Raw genomic sequence first — 24,042 nt, forward strand, 5'->3', positions numbered from 1 at the left:
GCAGACTAGTGAGTCACAGTCCCTTTTTACAAGTCTATTATAAGTTTATGGTCTTTCAGAGACTGTGTGGGGGCTATAAAACCATGATGTCTCATTCGAATGGGCAAACACTGTGCACAAATGAGAAGTGCTAGGAGTGCAATACCCTTTCCCCTGCAATGTGTCACAGCATTAAACCCTTCTGGGTGGCCCTAAATGCCAACTGTGATTCTGTGACACAGAGAGGAAGATGAGCTGTTATTAGATGTGGGACTGGCTATTCATCAGTCACACGAGGTTACTCAAACAGTGCTGTGGCTCTCCCACAAAACTTCTGCCTGAAACAAAGCACAGCCAAAGCCCTCAACAGCTCTGAAACAGCATCATACTCACAGCTAGAAACAGGCCTTGCACAGCCTTTGAGCTTACCTGTGGATTTTGGATTTGCAGGGAATTCTTATGTCTAACATAGGTAGTTTGCCAGGTTCTTTTAAGCACACAGCTTGCCATAGTATCTCTGATAAGAAAGTCACAGTGTTAGGTTCTCCAGAGGATGCACCATTGTTCTGAGGTTATTTTGAATAGCATTGCAGTTAAGATAATTTCTGTATTCAGCCAATGACAACTAAAATATGTGTTTTTAAAAAATAAGAGGACATGCAGATAATGTATGGCTGGAGCTGTGTGGAATTCCCAAATGTTGAAATCTGTTATCAGTCTTCACACCTAATTTAAATGTAGGGAAACAAGAGGTCATAGGGAAAAAATGTTATTTACTAAACTTATGCAGGAAATCTACTGTAAAATCAGAATAGAAACTTATAGACCTTCTCTGTTCTATTCTTCAGTTCGAGACTCTCCTGGAAGTCACAGACTGTCCCAGATCCACTTTTGAACAAATACTATGTTTATTACTTTCATGTTAGGATATTTACTTATATAACAGCATTTGGACTATTATATGAATAAATGACAGACACAGTACCTTTTCTCCCTCAAATTGCTCTTGTTCTATTTCTAGGAAAGAAGAGGTTTCCAATATCTCTTGCCTCTACATGCAGACTGTTCTGTTTATTGTAGATAGTCTTGGTATCTCCTTGATGACATATTAATTTCTCTATTTTTCAGTCTGAAAATGCTGTACTTGAGACTGTTTTCAATTATGCAGCTACCTTTTGTTTTGGAAGCTGCTATACATTCTCACTCTTCATCGAGATGATTTGTGAATAAATCTCAAATCTGGTATTTAGTTTTTCATATCTACCCGTGTTGGTTTTGTACACTACACCACCCTAATGTTTATGCCTATTTGCAGCTCATTGGGTTTTATCCCAAAATGATCAAATTTTGAAAAAAATGGATTCCTACACATTGCCTTTACACAGTAAAGTCCTTCCTTTGTTATTGATCAAAGAAACCATTCATGTAATATTAGATTCCATTTGGGAACATTTTGAATGTATGTATGATGTCATATTGATTCCTACTTGGGAAAATTTCATCCATTTCATGGGAACAAATCTAGTAGCAAAATTTACTGTAGATCATTATGCAATGTTTTCTGTTAACTGGTTTCAAAATTGGTCTTGAACTTTCCTTTACCTGCAGTTATTGTTTGTTACCTGATATGTGCCACTCATTAGAAGAGAGATTTCTATGAAACAGAAAAGTCAGGTATTGAAAATATTCCTTTCAGGCATTCCTCTATGTTGACAGTATTTTATAGCAGTGATAGATTTTGTGGGGTTTTATTCCCTTTAACTCACACGGCTTTCATTCCTGGTTTTATTTTCATAGGATTTATATTTCACAGGAGTATTTCTTCATCTAAGGACCATCCACAGGGGGCTGAGTTGTGAATTATCATTCACTTTGCTGTGCATGCCAATCTGTGTTTTACCTTTTATTAATGTGATGCTGTTTCCAATGTTGATAATGAAAACAACTTGGTTCATGGTTCTCAGACTGAGGTCAGGGACTCAGAAACTGCTGCTGTATTGTCTTAGCCCTATATAAACTATCTGTGTTAAATACAATTTTTTAAAATTAACTTCAAGGTCCATACTTTATCAGAATAAATAAAAACAAAAAAAATCACCCATCTCTTATTATTTGACCTAAGAGTGCCAAGCATCCATTATGATGGAGAAGCACTTTGGAGAGCTCTGTGGCCTTGACAAACACACTTCATAGAAGGTATCACCTTCACTACGTGACAAAAGCAAGGCTGTCAGGTCGTGCCTCTTTTCTGCTGTTCTTTTGTCTTGCTCAGCTCTGTGTGTAGAGATGATGTATAGAAAGTCTTCCATGAGCTGCCACATTTTTTAGCACTCAGTTATAGGGCTTGGTTTTCTGCTTGTAGATTGATGGTGTGCATCTGTTGTCTCACAAAAGAAGTGTGCAGCTCTGCTTTGTGCACAAGCACAGATATTTCCTCTAGTCAACAGCATCTATCCATTCATAGCTGATCGATTACGGAAGCTGAACACAGCTTCTACAAAAATCTTTGTTAATGTCAGTGAGGAGGAGTGGCTAGAGAAGAAAGAGGCATTTCTTCTTTTTCTTGTTTGAACCAAACTTAATCTTTTTCCAGCTTGCTTGTTGTACCTTCAAGTTGTTCAATCGTCTGTGTGTACCCGAGTAATCCTGACTCCTGCTGCATGGCATCTTTGCGGTCCAGCTGCTCAGAAATAGCTCAGTCCACAATTTCATTGATGCACATTATGTGTGGAGTTTTCCAAAAGCCTCTCCAGAAACTCAAAGGAACAAATGGGCCCAGAGTCATCTCTTCTTCCATATCCATAGCTGAGACCATCTCTAGCCCTCTGTGGAACCCCTTGGCAACACAGGGTGAAATCCCAAGCACTTTGTAGATGAAGAGATGCCATACTTCTGGTGACAAGCACACTGGTGTACTTGGGCTTGCACTGCAGAAATAAATATATGAATGGTATCAGTAACACAATTTAGATTGTAGCAAAGCACCAAGGAATTTTTATATTAACTTGTTATGAGTATCTAAGCTTTTAACAAAATATTTAATCTCATACCACTGATTTTTACATCCTCCAGTCCCTCTTTTATCTGCATTATCTTGTTAATTCCATCACTGCCTTGTTGTACCACTCCACAGCTACTGCCCCAGACCCTGCAATTCTGGGAACAGATGCAGACTCAGGCCTTGCTCTGCCAAGTTTCTAAAAACAGCTCATCCCAAGGTCTCCACTGTGCTGGCACTAGCTCTGCAGAGGCAGGGACAGAGATGACAGGATTTGCTCGAGTGTGAGCTTCAGCCCATTCCCTTTGCTTTCTAGCAGTGGCATACAAACCAATCTGTGTTGCTTTGGGAAAGTGAGAATACATCAGTTTCAACATATGTTTTGCTTTTTTCTCTAGTGAAAAGCTTCCCCTCTCTGGATATTAGAATGGTATTTAACAAATCCAGTAGTCTACTGCTGTTTATTTTGTGTCTTTTGTGTATTTTGCTTTTTAGTTTGTTTTTTGATTGGTTTTGCTTATTTGTTTTTTGGGTTTGTTTGTTTGTTTGTTTTTGGGTTTGGGGTTTTTTTGGCCCAAAAGAGACCCATGTGGATATTTTTTGTTGGTTTTTTTAGTAATTTTTATTATGTCCAATGAATATTACATTTGATGCAAAAATATTTTGAAAATCAATATGTAAAATGGAAAAGCCAAGACCCCTTGAAACAACAGGGGGTTTTTTTAGTATCTACAAGAAAAATATAATTCATTCCTTTGCTTCCACATCCAAAAATAGATTCTATTCTTTGTTATTGTTGCCAATGCAACTGCTTGCAAATCAGTCTGTTTTGGGGAGAAAATGGCTACCTTAAACTGAAGCTAGATGCTGCCACCCATAGGATTGATCCACACCCTGCCTTGATAAAGTGCTATTTGAACTCTCTACTTCTTCTGAGACTTAGAGAATCACAGAACCAATTAGGCTGGAAAAGTCCTCATCAACTCCAGCCTACGACCCTAATACCACCTTATCAACTAAACCAAGGCACTGAGGGCCACATCCAGTCCCTTTTTAAACACCTAAACAAAGTAAACTATGTAACTCTCAGTTGGCAAGTGTAGGATGAAGGATTCATAAGAATGTCTATAACACTGTAGCTGCATCCACATGGAATACTAATGATTATGAACTCAGTAATTTTATAAGATGTTTGATTTAGGTAGCAAAATCAGTTTTAGGCAAAACTTTGCACCAAGACTAAAATTAAGCATCCAGGAGGACGTGGGCATGGCAGCTGCTCTGATTGTTCCATGGCTGTGGCAATACTTGCATATTATCTTTAAAAACCTCCCATCTTCCCTCTAATTTTAGAAATTGGTTTTTAAAAAAGCCACAAAACAAACCAGTTAGGAGGAAAGGGGTGGTTGGCCTGGAGGGGATAACAGTCTATTGGTAACAGTGTATTAAGCTTTGTGGTTCACATAAGAATTAATGAGAATTGTGGGAAAATAAATTCTCAAAATCTTTTTAGTATTCTCAGCTCATCTCTGCACCTTGAATCAATAAAAGATGAGGACTCAGGGAATTTTGATGGGAAAGCTTCACTTCTCCCAGTGTGAAGCGTTGGCCTGGCCTCTCAGCAGAGCTCCATTCAACTATGCTCTGCACAGGCTTCAGAGGCTCCAGACCCTGCCTCTGTGAAGAGCAGGGATTTATTCATGCTACTGTCCTGATGAATATTTGTTACCCTTGGCTCCCTCATGCCTGCCAAGCCATGTTTCATAGCTGTGGGTTCTGCTAACTCACAAGTAAAAAGTGTGCAATGTAAGCACTGGCAGTAGAATGCTGTGCAGGTGCAGCTTCTGGCATCCTGCAGTGTGTGAAGGAGAGTTTGGTTGCTCTCCTTTGTTTGACTCCATAGAAAAATAGCAGCTCAGTAATGGCTGAGATTATTCTGGGCTCTCTCCCTGGAAACACCTTTGTTTCCAGAGTGTATTATCTAGGCAATGATTACTGCTGATTTTCTTATTTTTTATTAACCAATTACCCCACCTTAAGATGTAGCTGAAATAAATTAGAAGAGAAATAAGCCAAAGATTCTGTGGTTTTGTGAATTGAGAACAGGTGTGTGCATCTGATCACTTGTACCTTTTGATTCTGCAATTCTTCTGGTGTTTGGGAATTAAAGCAGTGAAGGAATATTCTCTTATTTCTGTCTGGGTGAGAAATAAAAGTTTTTCTATGGAAGGTGTAAAAAGAGAATTTATACTTGGTAGAAGCAATTTTACCCTCACCTATGCTTTTTGTAGGCTTCTCCCTGAAGCTTTTAGAGAGCTACTTTCAGGACATTCTTCTCCAACTTGGTTTGCCTGTCCCCTTTGCACCTGGCAGGGAAGAGGTGGTTCTGTCACTGTGGTTCAGCTGCAGCTCAGCCGAGCACCTCCCCTGCTGCTCCAGTAAATTCCTAGCCCCTCAGTTTTCTTGGCCTGGCCAGCTTTCTCTGCTGTGCCCAGTAGGAAGTGCATGCTGCGCGGCTGGCTGAGTGTCTGAGCAGGAGCCCAGGAGTGGAGCTCACTCACCACACCCCAGTGGTCAGCGCTGAGGATCACCTGTACCCTTGTAGCATCCAGCTCTCTGACAGCACCATCAGCAGGAAAACTGAATCCCCAGAGAGGTTGTGCAATCTTGGTGGCATCAGGACTCACTGGAAAGGAATGAGAAGGGTTGTTATGCCAAATAAGAGAACGGCTGCATTGGTCTGGGACTGAGACTCTTGCAGGGTCATGTCATATAACAAAATGATATAACAAAATCTTGCTGAGGCCTGGAACTCACTTTAATTCATGACATGTTTCCTCAGCACCTTCTCAGGTATGAGACTGGCAATCCATGCCTTCACCTAATTCCCTTATCTTCAGCCCTGATACAAATATCACTCTGGGGAAACTTCCCTTTTTTCAGTGGATTTGTCCAGTTCAACTATCATATAATTATCCTAGTTCTAATCACGTCACTGAGCTATTACTTTTTCAGCTGTATTTGTAGCATGCAAGCAGCTTAATGGACAGATGGAGTAGGAGTCCTGAGAGAAAAATTCTAAATTCTTAGTGATTCAAGAAAACAGCTTGGTAAATACGCATTTAATAGGAAGATGTTTTGAAGGGGACACAACGGCAAATGCCCGAGATGGAAGTCAGAGGAAATAAATATGAGCAAGGAAAGTGCTGTGGATCTTTTTTCCAACTTCATTAGGTACTCTTATCTCAGATGTGAGATATCTTCTACCTTCTCAGTAGAAGGAAGGAGCAGGGAGAGTCTTCTGCCTTCCTTGGCTGCTGTATTTGGCAGCCAACATCAGGAGAGGCAATTAACACATGGCTAAGTTGCCCAATGAGAGCAGGTGCTCAGACTCCCTGAAACTTTTTTTGAGCTGCCTTTGTCTCACTAAATTCCAGGATCTGCCAGTTCTCTGACATTCCCACCAACTAAAAGAAAGAAAGAAACAAATAAACAAGTCTTTCTGCCCAAAGTAAAGTTACTTAAAAATACATATACTGGAAATTTTGGTTATTTGGAATATGGATTAGAAACTGTGGCAGGGAGACTTAGTTAAAAATTTGAGTTATTTTGGGAAGTCTGTATAGCAGCAAATCTAAAGAACAGCTTTAAAATTAATATGTTAATGTTACTACTAATTAATCAAGACGGGTATTTGGTATTCTGACAGTACCTCTCTGCAAGGTACAAACAATTTGGTTCTGGGCTCAGTACAAGCACAATAACACTGTTGACCTGGTTTTATTTCAACTGCAGTTATGTGTCCTTTTAAAGAAAGGAGAACAGAAAAGTATGTTGATTTCTTCTACAACAGGAGTTGACTTCCAGAAGTGTTAATCCTCTTAATATTCAGTTTTGTTTCAGATACTTTTGCATGTACAGGATGGATTGTAAAGAGGGAGAGGAGAAATTATCTCTAATTAAGTAATTACTCCTAATTATTTACAATATACAGACAATTGACTAAACAGCTGTGTATCTTTCCTGCAGCCTCCTCCTCAGATATATGATAAACAGCTGGATGAAAGGGAACATACAATTGAGGAATGGAAAGGTAATTGCAGTTTAGAATTACATGGGAAGGGGTATTTTAGTGGCAAAATGGCAAAAACATAGCAAAAATATGGAAAATGTTCTGAGAGCTATCATTATCTACATAGACTGATGTTAACACAGGAGATGTGGATTCCAGTGCTTAACTGAAATCTGAGGATATCATCTGGAAAACAGAATACTGTTCAGCAGAGCAATGCATCAGCATTTTAGCCACAGTAAAAGGTGCTGTATTGTTGTGCTGCTTCTCTGCTAGATAGTGCAGCATTAAACAATTCTCCTGCTCTGGTTGAATCCCATTTGTCTCAATTCAGCTCCAAAAGGAGATGAGAGGAGGGGAGGGGAGTGGAAGAGAGAGGTCTTAGGTGAGTAGAGCTGTCAGACTTGGGAAGACACGGCAGGGCAGACTTAGGGAGCTCAGGGCTACAGCACGGTGCAGGAGTTGTTTTGTTCCTGATCACAGGCACTGGCCTCTGTCAGTAACTGTCACAATTCTCTCTTCCAGAACTCATCTACAAAGAAGTAATGAATTCTGAAGAAAAGACTAAAAATGGCGTAGTAAAAGGACAGCCTTCTCCTTCAGGTACTCAGCCCCATTGAATAGCTTTGATGTGTGTTCTCTACTGGCAAAGAGAGAATGGAGATTGCTGAAGCACTTGGGCTACACTTGCAGTTATGTAGGCCAGTGAATAAGTTTTTATGAGATCCAGTGCTTCTAATGGGTTGACCTTTATTAATTGTACCCCAGTGTCATGTTAAAAATGGTCTTCTTGCAATTTGAGAGATAGTTGTGCTGGTATTGTCAGTGGTTACAGATTATATTCCTCTGAGTGTGGAGGTTTCTCTCACACTGGCATTTTCATGCTGCTTATGGGTGGATAACTGCACCAATACTTTACACCTGACCCCCACCCCAGCCCTATGCAGGTGTCTGGTACTAACCTGGTAGTCCATCCTCTCCGAAATCCAATCACATTAGAATAGCTGGCTGATGACACTTCAGTGAGAAGGGAAAGTTGTCTTCAACCACTGACTCCTGAAGTCCTGTCACAAAAAAATCACAACTAAATTTTTTTTGTGACAAATTCACACCAGCAGTCTTTTCACAGGAGTGAAAACTGTTACTGCCAGTACACGGAAATACATATTTGTGAAGGTACAGTTTCACTGGCAAACTTGAAGTGCCCAGATTTTGAACACAGTGTTCCAGCAGTATTTACGAGTAAAAGTGCCTTTCCTCAAAGTATAATTATTTAACTCAGTGTTCTCTGCATATATTCAGAGATACTTTTTTTGCACTCTCATTTTTCGCTTACTGACTGAGACAAAGTAATGTTAGAACAAGAATGTATCACTAGTATCTGACAGGACAAGGGGAAACCTGGCAATAATGGAGAGAGTTAATAAAGTGCTGGGTGGTGATGCTGGAGCACAAGCCCTGCACCTGGATTTTGACATGGATGAAGTAATATATTGGAAGAAATCCACTGCATTCTTGCCAAGTAGCAAACAAAGAACAGAACTTGCAGATTTAATTTACCGAACTACAGTGCCACCACTGAAAAGAAATCTGTGGCCCTAAAAATTATCTGATAAATCCCCATTCTTAAATTTTTCTCCCTTGTGGTTGCAGGTTGATTTATAATCAAGAAACACTGTAGCTTCTTGTTTCAGGAATTAACTACCCAAGGATTTCTTCATCTATTTCATATTCTGGTTTTGCTGTGTGGAAGGTTTTTATTGTTTATGTGCAACATTTTCTGACATAAAATTGTCATTTTTTAACCTAGTATTTCTTCTTCTGTTTCCCTTTGACTGTTTTTTGAATGTTAGGCACCAGCAAGTTCAGAAGGTATTTTAAAACTGCTCTCAGATGAAGCAGTTTCATTAAACAGTAGATTTCCTGTTTTTCTTCACTTTGTGTGCCTTAAATTTTCAGATGAATGAAATAATGGAAGAAATAGGTAAAACACCAGTTCTAAGCATAAGGAAAATAAGAGAGCCTTTACTCATTGGTTGGTGTTCTTGGAAAGAATTCAGAAAGCTGAGATTTAGTGCTCTATCAATAATCATGGCAAGAAAGCTGGAGATTAGTTTCCTTGATTACTTGATCAGAGTTCTTCAGACTGCTGAAGTTGACAGCACCAGGGATAATAATTGCCCATTGATAGAGCCACTTAGAGTGCCTTTGTATCAGGATGTCAATCTCCTGCTCTGTGAAGAATTGGTTAGTACAACATATCAGCTTGGAAATTCACGTACCTGCCCCTCATGCTTATGTTCAGTGAACAAAATCGACAGTGTCAAAAATTGTTTCCAGCAGAGGCTACTTCTGCCTGTCCCAAAAAAGTGTTTCTGCTATTATCAAACAGCAGAATTTTCAATTTAAAAAAGAAAAAAATTAATACAAGGCTGTAGATTATTCAGAATTAAACTTCAGTTCTGTCCATACTATCTAACCTCCTCTCACACTCTCCCCTAGCCTTCACTACCCAGCTGTAGTTTCATACATAACATTTTCAATTGTTTTTCTGGGTATGGAATATAGTAAATAGCACAGGTCTTAGTGCAGTTTATTTTTAGCATTCCCTTTCTAGGTGAAAATGGATCTTTTATTCTTCCTTTCCTGGCTTTTACTTGCTGTCTGATTTGGACAGTTTTGGTGCCATGACCCAGGAACTACTGGACACTTTTACCAGCCCTCTTTGTCATGTGCAGATTCTAAATTAAGCAACTGATGGACTTGCCAAACACTGCAACACTCGATACCAAGAGTTGTTATTTACACAATTTATGAGAAGCTGAGCAGATCCCCAAGACAGACACTGGGCTTTTTTGAAACTGCAAAAGCTGCAGTTCTCCATTCAGATTTATACCTCAAAATCTGTATCACTTCACAGCTGAAGTCTCAGAGGCATGTCCACTGGTGGCTATTTAATAGCTCTTCCCAGGAGCTCTCTGAGGAAGGCATCCCTCCTTTACAGCACACAAGCTGACGTGTGCTTTAAAAGAGAAGCCTGTCAAGGCTATGGCAGAGCCAGGAACAGATCCCAGGAGCTGTTTCTCACCTGCTCTAACCTTCAGCACTTTTCCTGAGTCCTGCAGCCAGTGAGAAGCTTCCTGTATAACTGCAACTTCATAAATGCAGCTCTTTTTCTCTTTCGAGTGCGGCGCTGTCATATCTGCACTCACCTGGAACACATCCCTCCAGGAGCAAGCTGCTGTAGCACCAGGCAGGTGCTGAACACAGCAAATGGAGCATTCCTTACTGACTGGGGCAGATTTGTTTGGGCTTCTGAGTGTTACTGCCCAAGTCCTGCTTTGTGCTGCTGAGCTCTTTAATTCTGTCATTGAGATTTAGTGAGGTTTCATTTGTTTTTGTGGATACTCTGTGAGTTTGGGTGCTTTGGGGCTGCAGCATCATGTCTGTGTGTTGTGTCACATGAAATTGTGCTGAAAGCTAAGAATAACCAAAAAAAAAGCAATTTCCAGAAACTCATGGGCCGCACTGATACTTGCTGAGAAGAGCACAGCAGGGTTTATTGAATTCAGTGATGCTGAATCAGACAGACTGTAATAAAATCTTCACCTGTATGATTTCTGCAGCTATTTCTTCAGATATTTTGCCTAGCTAAGTTGAGAGCACATTCATCAAAGAAAGCTGCACATGAATAGTTTGATCAAAAGTTGATTGAACCTATTGGAATTCTTTCCATCTGATTCTTGGGACAGTGTCCATGACTTAATGGGGCAGGCTTCTGCCCAGCATGGTAAACATTTAGAAAGGTAATATATTGTTTAGTCATTAATATAAATGAATTCAGTCATATTTTGACTACACATAAATGAACTTGTCTTGACTGATAAGTATTTTTATAAAATGCCACGTGACTAAATAACATGTAAACATGAAGTAACAGCATTGTACTGGATGATGAGGTACATGTGAATAACCCTTTGAAAAACACGTTTTCTGGCAAAGAGGATGGATGATTGCTGTCTGCAGTCACCAGTCAGACTTCATTAAGATTGCTCTTTTTGCAGCACTTACAAAATTAACTATTTCATTTTCCAAATGTATCAGGAGAGTAAATTAATTTAAGTTTGGTTCTGATGCCTTAATGTACTACTAGAACAGCAGAAAGCTGTTCCCATCTCTAAATGTGAGCATATCTATAACTGTTTTCAGCATAATTACAGTGGATGTCTATAAGGGGAAGAAAAAGCTAAGTAATATAGAATAGTGGTTGGAGGTATGGTATGGTGGCTTGTTCACTCAAAGTAATGTTTTTATTGCAAACTGGAAAGTGACAAAAATCCATTCCTTTAGCCCATAGCAGCATATATTTTGCCTAGGCTGTAGAGATAACTTTTAATCTCTGTATTAGGAATATGAGTTGCGTAGTTTTTCTAGGCAATAGATGTTCATTTCTAGCCATTAAGTGGAAATGAAAATCTGTAAAAGTTGGCTGAGCACATTTTTCTGACAGAAGAATGAAATGGCACCTATCTGCAGAACAAAGACCTGTGTCACATGCCACCTGTAATTTCTAGCTATGCAAGATCATACAAAGTCACGCATTTTATTGTGATGAATATTTAATGCAAATTAATGTATCCCTCTCAAACTGAAGACAGTGATAATTTTGATATAAAGAGCAAAAAAAACACATCACCTGAAAGTTTAATGGAAAAAAAATACCAATCAGACAGCTTTTTGCTACTCTGAGAACTTTAGTTTGAGCTGAGGTTAATGAGCAGTAGCAGTTGAGCAGTCACAGGTGCACAGTAAATACATTCTTTACATGGCTCTGTATTTGTCATTTGGTTGTCTAAATTTATCAGACAGATAACTTCTGAAAATATTCAGGCTGATGAATGTTCAGTTGCATTAATGATAATCTCAGGAAGGTTCTTCATTTCATAAGGTCAAAATAATTCTTTTTGTGTAATATCTGGTACTGTCATAATTTTAGAGACGCAAGATAAACTTGGATGTACAAAAATGCAGTCAACAGCTGAAATCCTGGGCTTAGTCACCTAATCCTTAGCTAAGAGAAAGAAGCCACTCTTCAATTTCCACTGGTTGATTTGATCCCACCCACTCTTTAGACTGCCACTATGGAAACTGGAATTTTATGAGAAGAATATGGAGGAATAGGTGGGGTCTGTTTCAGTTCTGATGACGCATTGTGTGATCCTGGCATGCCTCTGGCTCTTGTGTGTTTTGGAACTCCAAGCAGGCTAGAATGAAGTGGGGTGACAAACACTCTATAAGCTTTAACTTTTCAAAGCAGATTGGTGAGGGACAGAATTTCCAGGTAAGATATTTAATATTGTCCAATGTCTAACGTTTGTATGGCCCATTTTCTGCTGAGGTTTCCCACTGTGTGAAATGGTCTGTGTACCACCAGGTAAGAACCCTTTGCTTTTTAACGCATGACACCTTGTGGGGTTTCGGGTTTAATCACGTTGGTGTTCGTTTTCGTAGCACAGGTGCAGCAGTGAACAGCAGTGAGAGCCTCCCTCCATCCTCATCTGTCAACGACATCTCATCCATGTCCACGGATCAAACCCTGGCGTCTGACACGGACAGCAGCCTGGAAGCTTCTGCGGGACCCCTCGGTTGTTGCAGGTGACTAGCCGCCTGCCTGCGAAACCCAGCGTTCTTCAGAGGATGATGGAACCTAGGAGGAAAAAATTATGGGAGCTAAGAGATGAAAAGAAAGAGAAATAAAATACAAAGATTTAAGTGAAACAAACAAAGAAACAAACAAACAAAAATCTTTTCAGCCTGCTTCTCCTACAGAGTTATGTAATGCAGCTAAGCTCAAGTGTGTATTTAACTTATATTTGCTCTGCTTTGGTCTTCTTCCAGTGATGCTTACTGGGGGGGAAAAGGAAAAAAGGAACTGAAAAAAATCCTTTTTCTATCCCCCTCCCCACAAGATGTAAAATGAATGGCTGCAAAACCAGCAACCTGCAACTGTCTTTTTCACACTGGCATGACAAGGTGTGCAGTAACCACGCTCCACCATAGAGTGTGTGTCTGCCTTCACTCTCTGTTCTGCCGTCTGCCCAGTGAGGCAGGCAGGGATCTCCATGCATTTTTCCTCACACACAAGCAGCACATACACACACACACACACACATGTGCCAACAGAATCCTGGCAGTGCATGCAGCTGTGTGCCTGCACATCTGCACAGGCACTTAGTGTGTGCTCCACAACTATAAATGGCCCATTCCAGGTGAACTGCTTAACTACATATGGGATCTTACAGTACATATTCTATCTGTTTGCTCATTGATGAGGTTGCATATACTGTATGAGGACTTGTGGAAGTGTAAATAACCACACAGAGCTGTGGCTCCCTCAGACACTTGAAGATGTAGCACCAAATTTCTGCTGAGAGCTGTATATATATTTTGAAATAATAACCAGTTTTATTGAAAGAAGAAGCCACAGCGCTTCATAGAAAAATGCTAGTTTGTGAATGTTAAGACTTGTTGTTCTGATTTTTAGAGCAGATATGCCAAGATAAGACTGGGTTAGAAGGAAGCACATGTATCTTTGCAAGTACAGGGAACAAGAATGAAGGGGTTTTATGCATGTCTAAGCCCAGAAAGGTATCAGTAATCAACCTTTTCTGTCAATGTCAAGTGAGTTATCATCTTAGGTCATAGATAGGCTCGCTACTTTGAAATACATGTATGCTTGTAAATTAGAGGGTATGACAGGGTTGGGGAATGAGCTGACTATGATCAAAAGGACATGCAGCAACTTGTTTTCATTTTACATCTAGATTTTTATTAGATTAGGTTATAAAGGATATTTTCAGCCCACTCCCTCTCAGCGAGTGTTTGCAGCTTAGAGTTTGTTTTTTCTTTTCATCATTCCCTTGCAGACAGTTCTGCTACTCAGAACAGGTGTTCTCTGGGTGCTTTTGGCTGTTCATTTCCTCATGACAAATCATTGGACTGCCCAGGAAGTTTTAGCATCTGTGTTACATGGAAAAGACCACAGAGTGCATGGGTCTAGTTTTCCTGTATTCTAACAGCCAAGGTTATCAATCAGCTTGTACACTGGGCTGGAAGGGTCCCAGTCAGGGGTCTTGGGCAGTTTGGACAAGCTTTGAAGAGCCCAACAGTGACTGAATATCAAATTGAATTTGCCAGGTAAAAAGGCAGAGGGTTTCCCACGGTAAATAACAGCAACAGTAAGTGTTTTTTGTAGAGAATGACAAAATTCCACACAGAATTTCAGAACAATTGAATATTTTTCCAGCCAAAAGAGCAATTGGCATTTTCTACTACAAGGTCATCATTTTCTGAGTTGGGAATTAACTAAAATCCAAGTCATCTGTCCTTTTACCAAAGTGTGCCATGTAAACTGAAATGAGCTAAATCCTACTCTAATGCTTTTCCAAATGACAGAGAGAGAAACTGTTTAGACTATGTTAGTGGATATTTTAAATTCACTAATTTTTTCGTATTCAAAACTCTACCAAAACAGGACTGTTCCATTGGGTGGCTTACAAGCCTTCCATTCTGTGGTAGGAAAAAAAAAAAATTAGCATCAAGCCAGATTTTGTTCAAAGGAAAGAAAGGGAAGAAAACTTCTCTCCAGGGTGGGGAGGAGGTGAGATAAAACTTTAGAGGATATAAAATAAAATCAGACTTGATAAGTCTGAATTTTATCAGAATTGCTGTAGGAAGTGGGGGTCTTTCCCTGATTGTATTTTTGGTAGATTTTTATCAAACTTTTTTTGAGAATAAAATTAGGTTATTAATGTTCTAAAAACTCAGAGCAGTAATTTTAAAAGCAATAATTTACTACTGCTAAATATATTTAGCAATATTCTCTCTTAAGCCATGAAACATCAGGTCATTATTGAGTGATGTAACTCACTCCAAAGCCAATGATCATAAAAGTATTGATAGGTTAACAGCAAAGCTCTGTAGGTATGAAGGCAATAACACCAAAGGTGACTTCTTAGCAATAATTAAATATATCACCTCCAGATTTAATTCACCATAGATACATATTAATAATATTCAGGTAACTAGTACTTTACATTCCTTAGTGCGCACCATTTGGGTGTGTTATTTAAACGAAACTAAACTAAGTCTCATCGAGGCAAAACTGCAAAAATATCCCCAGTGCAGATTGTAGAAACTTGGAGTAATCCCAGTTCATTGCCAGTGATATGGAGATATGGCACAGCAAATAGCAGAGAAACAATTTATAGTAGATAGACACTTATAGACCTCCCATGTTTCATCTCTGGAAGGCAAATCTGTACTCTTAGTCCCATGGTATAATTCAGTCCTGTTTGGGTTCATGAGTGCAGGGTGGAGAAGCAGCCACCAGAAAAGTTGTCCTTAGGTCAGTGCTGAATGGACTCCCAACACAGGAGTTACATAATCAGCTTTATTCCCTGATTCTGCTGAGCACCAGTGCTTCTTCAAACATCTCATGGAGACTGTAGGATGCTTACAAAAATTTAACTAGCGTGTGCTTTTGTCCTTTGCTCAGCAGTGATCGACATCAGCATGTGCTTAAGTGCCTTGCTGAAATGGGGCCTGAAAGAATTACTGCATCTCTTTTTGTCCTCAAATTAGTCTCCTTCATGAGAAGTTCTGTCTGTCTGGGGAAGGAGACTTGGAGCTGTCCACATTGGACACTAGAAAAAAGCCATCAATGAAGAAAAGCATTAGTTCTTTACAATTCTGGTCCTTGTATGTTCAAATGGAAGTAGCAACCATCAAGCAGGAATAGCATCCTTTGTTTTGCTTTGTGCCAGGAATTAGGTGCTGTCAGCTGATACCTTACAATAGCACATGTGCTCTTGAATAAAGGACTGTAGTGATGATGTTCTGAGGCTGTTTTAAGGGAAACGACTCTTTTTTTCTGATTCTAGAAGTTTTGATACTGTCCTCTTACAGTCTGTTCCCCTTTATTCCAAGATTTTGTTCAGCTTGATAATGATAATCAGGCACTTTACTTAATTTTGCCACTGATCTTTTAAACCTACTTCTGCTTAACATGTTACTAAAAATAGTTCTTTGGCAACATTTTTGACTTAATTCTCTGAGGTTTGCAGTTGTAAGCATTATTGCCACCACTGCAGAAGTGAAGGGAATTGGGAAGCCAAAGATCTATGACAGATGTTCCAAGGTATTTAGGCACCATAGGAGCAGTCAGTGAGCCTGCACCAGAAGTGGCATAACTTACATCATCCTGAATGGAAGCTGGACACCTTGGCATTTCTGAAAATATACCTAAGAGCCTCTTGGTATCCTAAGTGCCTCAATACCCAAGGAAATTCTGTCTCAAGTGGCTCACCTAAGTCATGTATATAGGCATCAGCAGGGTGAGGAAAATGGCAGGAGCATTATCTGTCAGTGACTGCTCAGAGGACTAGCTGCATTGAGATGGTAGAAAGTTGCTGCAAAACATCCCTGTGGTTTTTTCCAGATGTAGAACTTTGGGATAGTATGAGGATGAAGAAAAAAAAAAAAGGAAATCAGAACAGCTCTTAAAAGACCCTCCCTCAATTTTCTTTCTCACCGCTGAGTTTAAACGAGGATGAGGCATTGATTTATTACAAGTTGATGCAAGGTTATGTATGTTTTCAATCTAAAATATTTTTGAAAACAGTCTTCAGAGACTGACTTGGTAGCTGCAATAGTATTTTGTGAGTTTTGACTATATTCCATTACAATATATCTTCAGAGAGTTCAGATATTTGAGTTGTTCACTGTGATTTATGGGAATTGTATTGTGGTCGATGTTCCCCCCTCCTATCTGGAATTCCATGGCACAAATAGATCCATGACTCATAGCAAGTCTGCATTACATAAAAGAGACTTAAACTGGAGTGCAAGTATGGTAGTGTGTCACAAAACACCCTCCAAAAAACCCAAGCAACAAAACTACAGGAAGCCTGATCAGGTCTTCTAAGCTCCAACGCACTGATGGTTTTCCTCTGGAAATCACCAGTTCCTGCACAGCATTGGCCTCCAGTGAGTGACATGAGACAGATGGTCATGTCACTATGTCACTCCTCCAAATTTATAAGCAATTTGATTCATATATATTCCTTTATCTTCATATATATTGCTTTACTTTCTAATTCTGGGATAACAATACAGAAGAAATTAGACCTCTTGCGGTGCCTTTAGGGAATTTCTCAAAGTAGTACTATTTAACTGATCTGGATTGTATTCTAAATTTGTCAGTGAGCACCTGTGATTTCTTTTCCAACAATTTATTTTCTCATGAAAAACATGCTAATAGTAACTTTTAGAACTGCCTGAGAGGGTCACTTTTAGAAAATGTCCCAAATTTTTTTATTAAAAGAGTGTTTTGAATGCTGGAACTATTGTAAAATAGAATTGGAATATTTTAATGCAAAATAATTTCTAGTAACCAATGTTACCTTATATATATTGCAAGCTTCACAGTAGTTCAAAGGATCAAAAACCATTTCAGTTTCAGATCTATTTATTTACATTCAGATCTATTTATATTTCTTGCTTCATTCTTATTGAGAGTTTAATTTTTTTGTGAGTTCAAACATGCAAAAACAAACAAACAAACAAGAAAGGCATTTTGCAACAAACACTGTGCTTCTAGGGAGAGCAATATGAAAGAAAACCTGCAGGGACCAATTAGTTTTCTTTTAAAAGTCTGAGCTAGTGGTACAATTTATGTTTAGTCTTTTCTTTTTCTTTGCTTCTATATGTGTGTGTAGGAAAGAGAGGGTGTACAAATGGATTTTTAGAACCTCTGTTCCACTCGTGCTTGATCCAAGTTCCCAGTGTGGGTAAAGAGAGGAATTGTAACATAATCACACATCTTCAAGAATCTGATGGCTGTGCTTATTTGAACTTCCACCACTTTACAAAGGACACAGTTAACTAATTGCAAGCTCAAGGTGATCTTTTTCACACAAACACACACACACACACACAAGAAAATCATTGTGCAGTAGGTTTGAACATTATATGAATATGTAATTGTCTTAATTAGTAAGATGCTTGAGGTATGCAGGGGAATGGTGAATGTGTCATCTTCACCAATGAGCTGGAAAACCGACCTGTCCAGTGGAATTTAGTGGAATCTGCTTAGTATATTAGGAACTTGCCAGTGTGGCCTGACTTTTCTTTCATTTTTGTTGTTGGTTTGGGTTTTTTTAATCAACTATTGATTGCAAGAAGTGAAATGTTTAACTTAATGCATGTTCAGGCTCGTTGGCCTATGGCAAGCTTGAGTTTTAAAGAGGGTTTGATTCGACAAAAGAATGTTGAAAAACTTCAACTGAGGCTAATGGTGCCTTTTTACCTGAGAGGGAAAAGCTGAAAAGCACATATTGAAGGAAGACACAGTCAATTTGAGAAATAAATGTATCTTTACCATGCTTATCATTTCAGACAGGTCTCTTTTGCTAATTTTCACTGAACAGGGCCATTCTTGTCTTCTGGAAAGCAAGATATTTATAATGTAAATAGTTGTACCAATTTATTTTTTCCTTCTTCTGTAACTAACATGTAATAATCCAACATGCTATTTCTGTTAAAAGTTTTACAATAAGGCTGCTGTTTGCCTAAATATGGTTGACCTCTGACCTTCTCCTGAGTGGGTCAGGGGCTGATAAAGGAGGGTGCTGGGAGTTTCAGTGTACATATAGAACCATGTATATTTAGTAAATTGGGTAAGTGGGACTTATGGCCAGTATACATTAAACCACAACAGTAACAAAGCTCCAGATCTTAACTAGCAAAAACAACTGTTCACCTTGCCATGTCCATCCTGTAATAAGATCTAAGTTGCACCTGCCTGTAGTTCTGCATGATCAGACTTCAAAGTATAACTAACAAGATCTGTAATGTATCAGTGTTGATAAACGTAGATGTAAACAAGAAAAAAAAAAAAAAAGAAAAAGTCAAAAAAAAAAGGAAAAATAAAAGAAAAATTAAATAACTTGACCAACAAAAGAAAACCAACAACAGCAACAGCTCAGTATCAAGACTGGAAGATGAGACATGTCTGATTTTGTTGCACAGTTATAACTGAAAAGAACAACCGGTGTCAGTCAGCATAAATGGACTACAGTAAGACATTTGTTAAGGAACCAACATTATTTCCATACTGTTTTGTTCTTACCCTGTTTACTTGGAGCATCTGTTGTTCCCTGTGTATGGCACAGGGGAGAACAGGGCCTCAGTGATCAGTGTTTTATGGGTCAATGTCGCATTAATGATTTCCTATTTCTGTTTGTTTAGCAATTACTGAACGAGGATGGGACTCTCATGTTCTCCCATGTGTCAAAAGGAATCCTGTCAGAGCTTCCTCACGAGGATACTCTTCTCGCTGCTGTCTTGACTCCTGTCTGTTGAATGACTTTGCAGTGCTCCCAGGAAAGAGCACAACGCATCAGAGACTGCGACCAAGGGTTCCACTGCAGGCACATTGTGCGTTGTACCTTCACAGGGGCTCAAAGTCACTCAGGGACAGGACTCAATTGAAAAATGGTATCTACTCTATGCATGACGCCTATATTACACCTTTATGACCTTATATGGTAAAGCTGATGATCTTTACAGATGTGGATTTGGACCATCTTTTTTTTTTTAGAGGAAAACTGTCCTTATCCCACAAACCACTTGCTCCTATCCAGAGCAGCTAAATGGAAGTTAAAGAGGTGCAAGGGCCTTCTTGGGACCATGCCCATGGGTGAATTTCATGCTGTTTGAATGTGATCTTGCCAAAAAGCCTGTATGTCTAGCAGGGGAGACTGTGACTGTCCTATAAGGAGTGTTTGTGTTGTTTACTTTAAAACAAGCTTTGCTAATTAAAATAGTGTATTCCGGAGTCTATTTGAATGGCATGAAGGGTATCAATGAAGAAGGTAGAAAGAATGCTCCTGCAGCGATCCTGGCTTCTTGTTTCTTTTCCTTTAGCTCTTTCTAGAGGATACAGATAAAGCAGTAAACACATGGATGTTGCCAGGATTACTCAATTCAGTGCTGCTTTGGGTGGGCTTTAATTAAGATGCATCTACAGTACTGCAGAAATGTGAAGTATCTTAAGACACATGAGACTCAGACATTTTGTCTTTGAGTAGCTTTGGAGTCTATTCCTCTGGCTGACTGCCTAAAAATATTGGAGGGGGTGGGGAAAATGTCATTCTTACGTGAAAGTTCAGAAAGAAGAAAATCTGCCAAGCAAAACCTTGTCCCTCTCCCAGCTCTTCCCCCGTTAAAAAATGTAAAAACCAAAATCAAGCCAATAACAACAAGCCCAGAAGAAAAACAAACAAAACCCCAATCTCCAAACCCCCATACCAATTGCAGAGTTATTATTTGGAAACTGATTTTTCACAGATTTGAACACACTTCACTCTAGATGAAAAAAAGAAGGAATAGGAGAGAGATGCTATCATTTGGAAAACACTGCTGATTTTTCAAATCTTGCACAAGATAGCTATGTCCATAACATTTCCAAGCAAGTCAAGCCATACTACACAGAGGACATTTTTATATTTGGATTTATCACATATAGAGATGAAAATAAAAATCCCAAACAGCTTTTTGCCAAAACAATTTGAAGGCAGGAGCTGCAGAAAAGGATGAATTAGAGCATCTTGTAAGAACAGTAAGGAAAGAAATTCTTATAGCTGCTGGTACTTGAATGTTGTTTCAAGCCTACTATGCACAGTAGTACTCTTGTTTTGACTTGCTATTCTTCTCCCACTTCATATATGCAGAGATTGGCCGAGCTACACCATCTAATAGAAACCTCTGATTTGCAGTGGCTGGGGAATTTTGGCTTTGTGATTCTTGCTGCAAAATGGGAGGGACCCATTTCATACAGGGACCAGCTTTTTTATTTTTACTGGGTACCTTTTGAAACAATTGCAGGGTCATCTTTTTTTGAGAGGTTTGCCCTTTTCAGGAGTCACAACTTTTATGGCCACATTTCAGCGATTTATACATCACGGATATGAAGCTATAGCTGTGATTTATTTCCCGCGAGCCCGTGGGCTGGCCTGATGCCCCGCGTGCCGCGCTGAGGCCTGCGGCACATCGATGGAATCGCCTGTGTGGAAGGAGATCAAAGTGTTTCTGTAAATGCCTCCCTCCCTCTCTCTGCTTGAGGCAAACCATGGGGATGAAGGTCAGTGACCAGACTGATGGATATTTGCCACGGTGTTGTGAGGCGCCTTTGGGTGGGCCGAGACCGGCCCACAGAGCCCTGACGGTAAGTGGGGCCGTGTGATCTGCGCCTGGCACTGCCGTCCCGGTTTGATGGCAGAGGTGCAGCTCTGCTTCTCCCGTGGAACCTCTGCTGAAGGCTGTTCAGTGTCCCATTGCTTCTATGTGCTTAGAAAGCAATGATTCTCCACCCACTGCTCCATGGCTGGAACTCCCTTCAAGTACGTACAGAGACTTCTGCTGCTTTTCAACATGCCCCTCTGTTAACAGCATAGCTCAGAGCCTGAGTAGCAAAACTGCTCAGCCTCTGAGAAAACATAATCTCCTGTACAATGGAAGAAGCCAGGGAGAAAGGTTAGCTGATAAATTAATTCTAATTTCCTAATGTATTTGTCTTATTTTGAAATTGATTGCTGGGAAGAAATGGTGTTTGTCTCCTGATGCTTCCATATGATGTTCTACGCCACGCCAGGAGCACTTATATACAAAATAGGAATTAGGGTCCTGGATAAAATAGCTCTCTTTCTGAATATGTCTATTTAATGGATAGACTGGGGCTTTTGTAAAATAAGTCCCATTATGGGGAATGGTTGATTGTTGCTGTCTGGAAGATTTTAGCCCTACTTGCATCATAAGCCTGGTACTAATAATGGGGGCATTTAACGTTCCTCCAGGCTAAATTTAAAATGTGTGAAGTTATTCCTTATTCTACTCCACTCCACATCTACCAGTTGAAAATATGGGAAATTGTTTTTGATACTTACAAACCCGTGAGGAAGAAATTACGAAGAAGTAGCTGATGCAAAAAAATACCCCATTTTCCAGAACAGTTAATGGCTTAAGGTGTAGACAAGGTAAAAAGCTGTACAAAGACCCCTTTCTGCTGTTAATGCCAACCAGGTAATGACATGTCTGATGTTACAAGATTAAGCTGATAGTAATTAACAAATTGATGACAGATCCTATAAAAATGTCCTTGAATCTTGATTTACCATCAACAAATGTTCAGAAAGATTACCTCTGTAATTTTTTGCCATGGAAGATACACTTATGTATATGCTTTGATGGGTTTGTCCTCAGCATTCTCTGGACTATATCCCTGCTCTTGGAGTCTTATCTTTTCAATTTAGTTGCACCGTCTTAGAAGGAAAAGGATGTGTTTTAAGTGTACCATCAGAATGCTTAATCACAGCTAGTAAAAATGTTCATTTTTTGGTTTTCTTCTTTTTTTTTTTCTTTTTTTTTTTTTAATATGAAAAATTATTCAAGGTGCCCTAATAGTGAAAATCCTGGATTTATCTCACCACAGGATGCTGTTAAATGTGCCTACCCCATATCTGTTTTCCAGGGAGCAGTTTGCCTTTCAGGGAAAGATTTGTGGATATGGGTGTTCAGGGGGAATGGAGACTCTTTCTTGATGTCAGCCTCAATTCAGACTTAGCAGGGTTTGAACACAGATAAATTCAGAGTATGGGCAAAAGCTCTCTTCAGTAGAATTGGGAGTACTGTAGGGTCCAGCATGTCACTGAGTGGACTAAAGGACGATGCTCTGGTTTTAAAATCAAAAAGCATTATGAGAAATTGTCCAGGAATCAAACTTAATGTCTGAATACCCCTGATTTCAAGAGTTACAAGCAGTCAGAATACTGTCCAAATTAGTTTTCAAAAGCCTGATGCCATGCAACAGATCAGAAAGTACACCTATGTTCTCAAAGAAGGAATACTCTGAGGATTTTAGTGCATGGCTTTCTGGAATGCCAGTTAGTTGGAGGATTACTATCATTATCTACATAAAGGAAAACTCTAATTTTTGGCAAAGTGCAGAGCTCCCATGCTTTTCATCAGAAAGGAGAAAAGTATCACTGCAACAATACCATGATGCTAACTGCAGGTGGGTCAGTGGAACGATGCTGGTCAGGTTTCAGTACAGCTGTACTCATCAATTTTAGCTTTCTGACATTTTGTCACAAGCATAAGAGAGGGTTAATGGACACAACAAATTACAGTATGCATGGCTAAAATAATTGATCTGCCAACATTGTCATATGATTTCTGAAATACATGAAGGCTGTTTTAATTTCCCTTCTTGGCCATAATTATGAGCATGAACAAACTGACAGGACCACCAAGCTGTCCATCACATCCAGTGCTGGATTTCTAAGCAGTTTTGCACACACACAGGTGCTTCAAAAAATACCACTGTTGTGTGACACGAAATCCAGCAGGACTGTGACTGTACATCAAGTTTGCACTGTGTTGCAACCAATTCACAGGAGCATCCAGCAACTGAGGAGGGGGAAAAAATTTAAAAATCAGAATGTGCAGTGTTAATGAAGGAAGACACCAGCTTGGTTGTCCCAGCATCTGCTCTGTGTTAGATCAGATCCCTCATCTCAGGTTAATGTTGCACTCCTCTTGCTCCTTTGAATGTGGTATTGCAGAGCTACAGCAACAGAGCAGCCTTGGGATTTTTCTTCCCTCGGCTGGTGTGACACAGACACAGCTCCCTTCAGCGAGGAGGACGCACGGTACAGGTGAACAGTGACACCTAAAGGCGCAAATGTGCTCAAGGCTCCAGCAAGGGCAACTTCACCGAGCTCTTCAGCCTATAAATCATCTGCTTGTTGGATTTCTTCTCCAGCCAGAGAGACCCCCGGACAGTTCATCGTGTACTTAATGGTTCAGATTTATGGGCAACACTTTTTTCTACTTTTAGAAACACTTAATTCTACTTTTTCAGTAAGTTTTTGTT

At 39.6% G+C, this 24,042-nt stretch overlaps 1 protein-coding gene across 4 annotated transcripts in view; it reads left to right on the top strand.

Annotated features, from left to right (window-relative positions):
* Positions 1–15,945, top strand: part of MAPK10 (mitogen-activated protein kinase 10) — a 165,635-nt gene extending 149,690 nt beyond the window's left edge. For all 4 annotated transcript variants that reach the window (XM_086889249.1, XM_086889248.1, XM_086889251.1 and 1 more), the window contains 3 exons: positions 7,007–7,070; positions 7,575–7,652; positions 12,566–15,945. In XM_086889249.1, the coding sequence (XP_086745375.1) occupies positions 7,007–7,070; positions 7,575–7,652; positions 12,566–12,708 (285 nt within the window). In that variant the 3' untranslated portion in view covers positions 12,709–15,945. The remainder of the gene's footprint in view (positions 1–7,006; positions 7,071–7,574; positions 7,653–12,565) is intronic.
* The last annotated feature ends 8,097 nt before the right edge of the window (positions 15,946–24,042 follow it).

This window comes from Cyanistes caeruleus, chromosome 5 (assembly GCF_971803275.1).
Source record: "Cyanistes caeruleus chromosome 5, bCyaCae1.hap1.1, whole genome shotgun sequence".
Classification (NCBI taxonomy): domain Eukaryota; kingdom Metazoa; phylum Chordata; class Aves; order Passeriformes; family Paridae; genus Cyanistes; species Cyanistes caeruleus.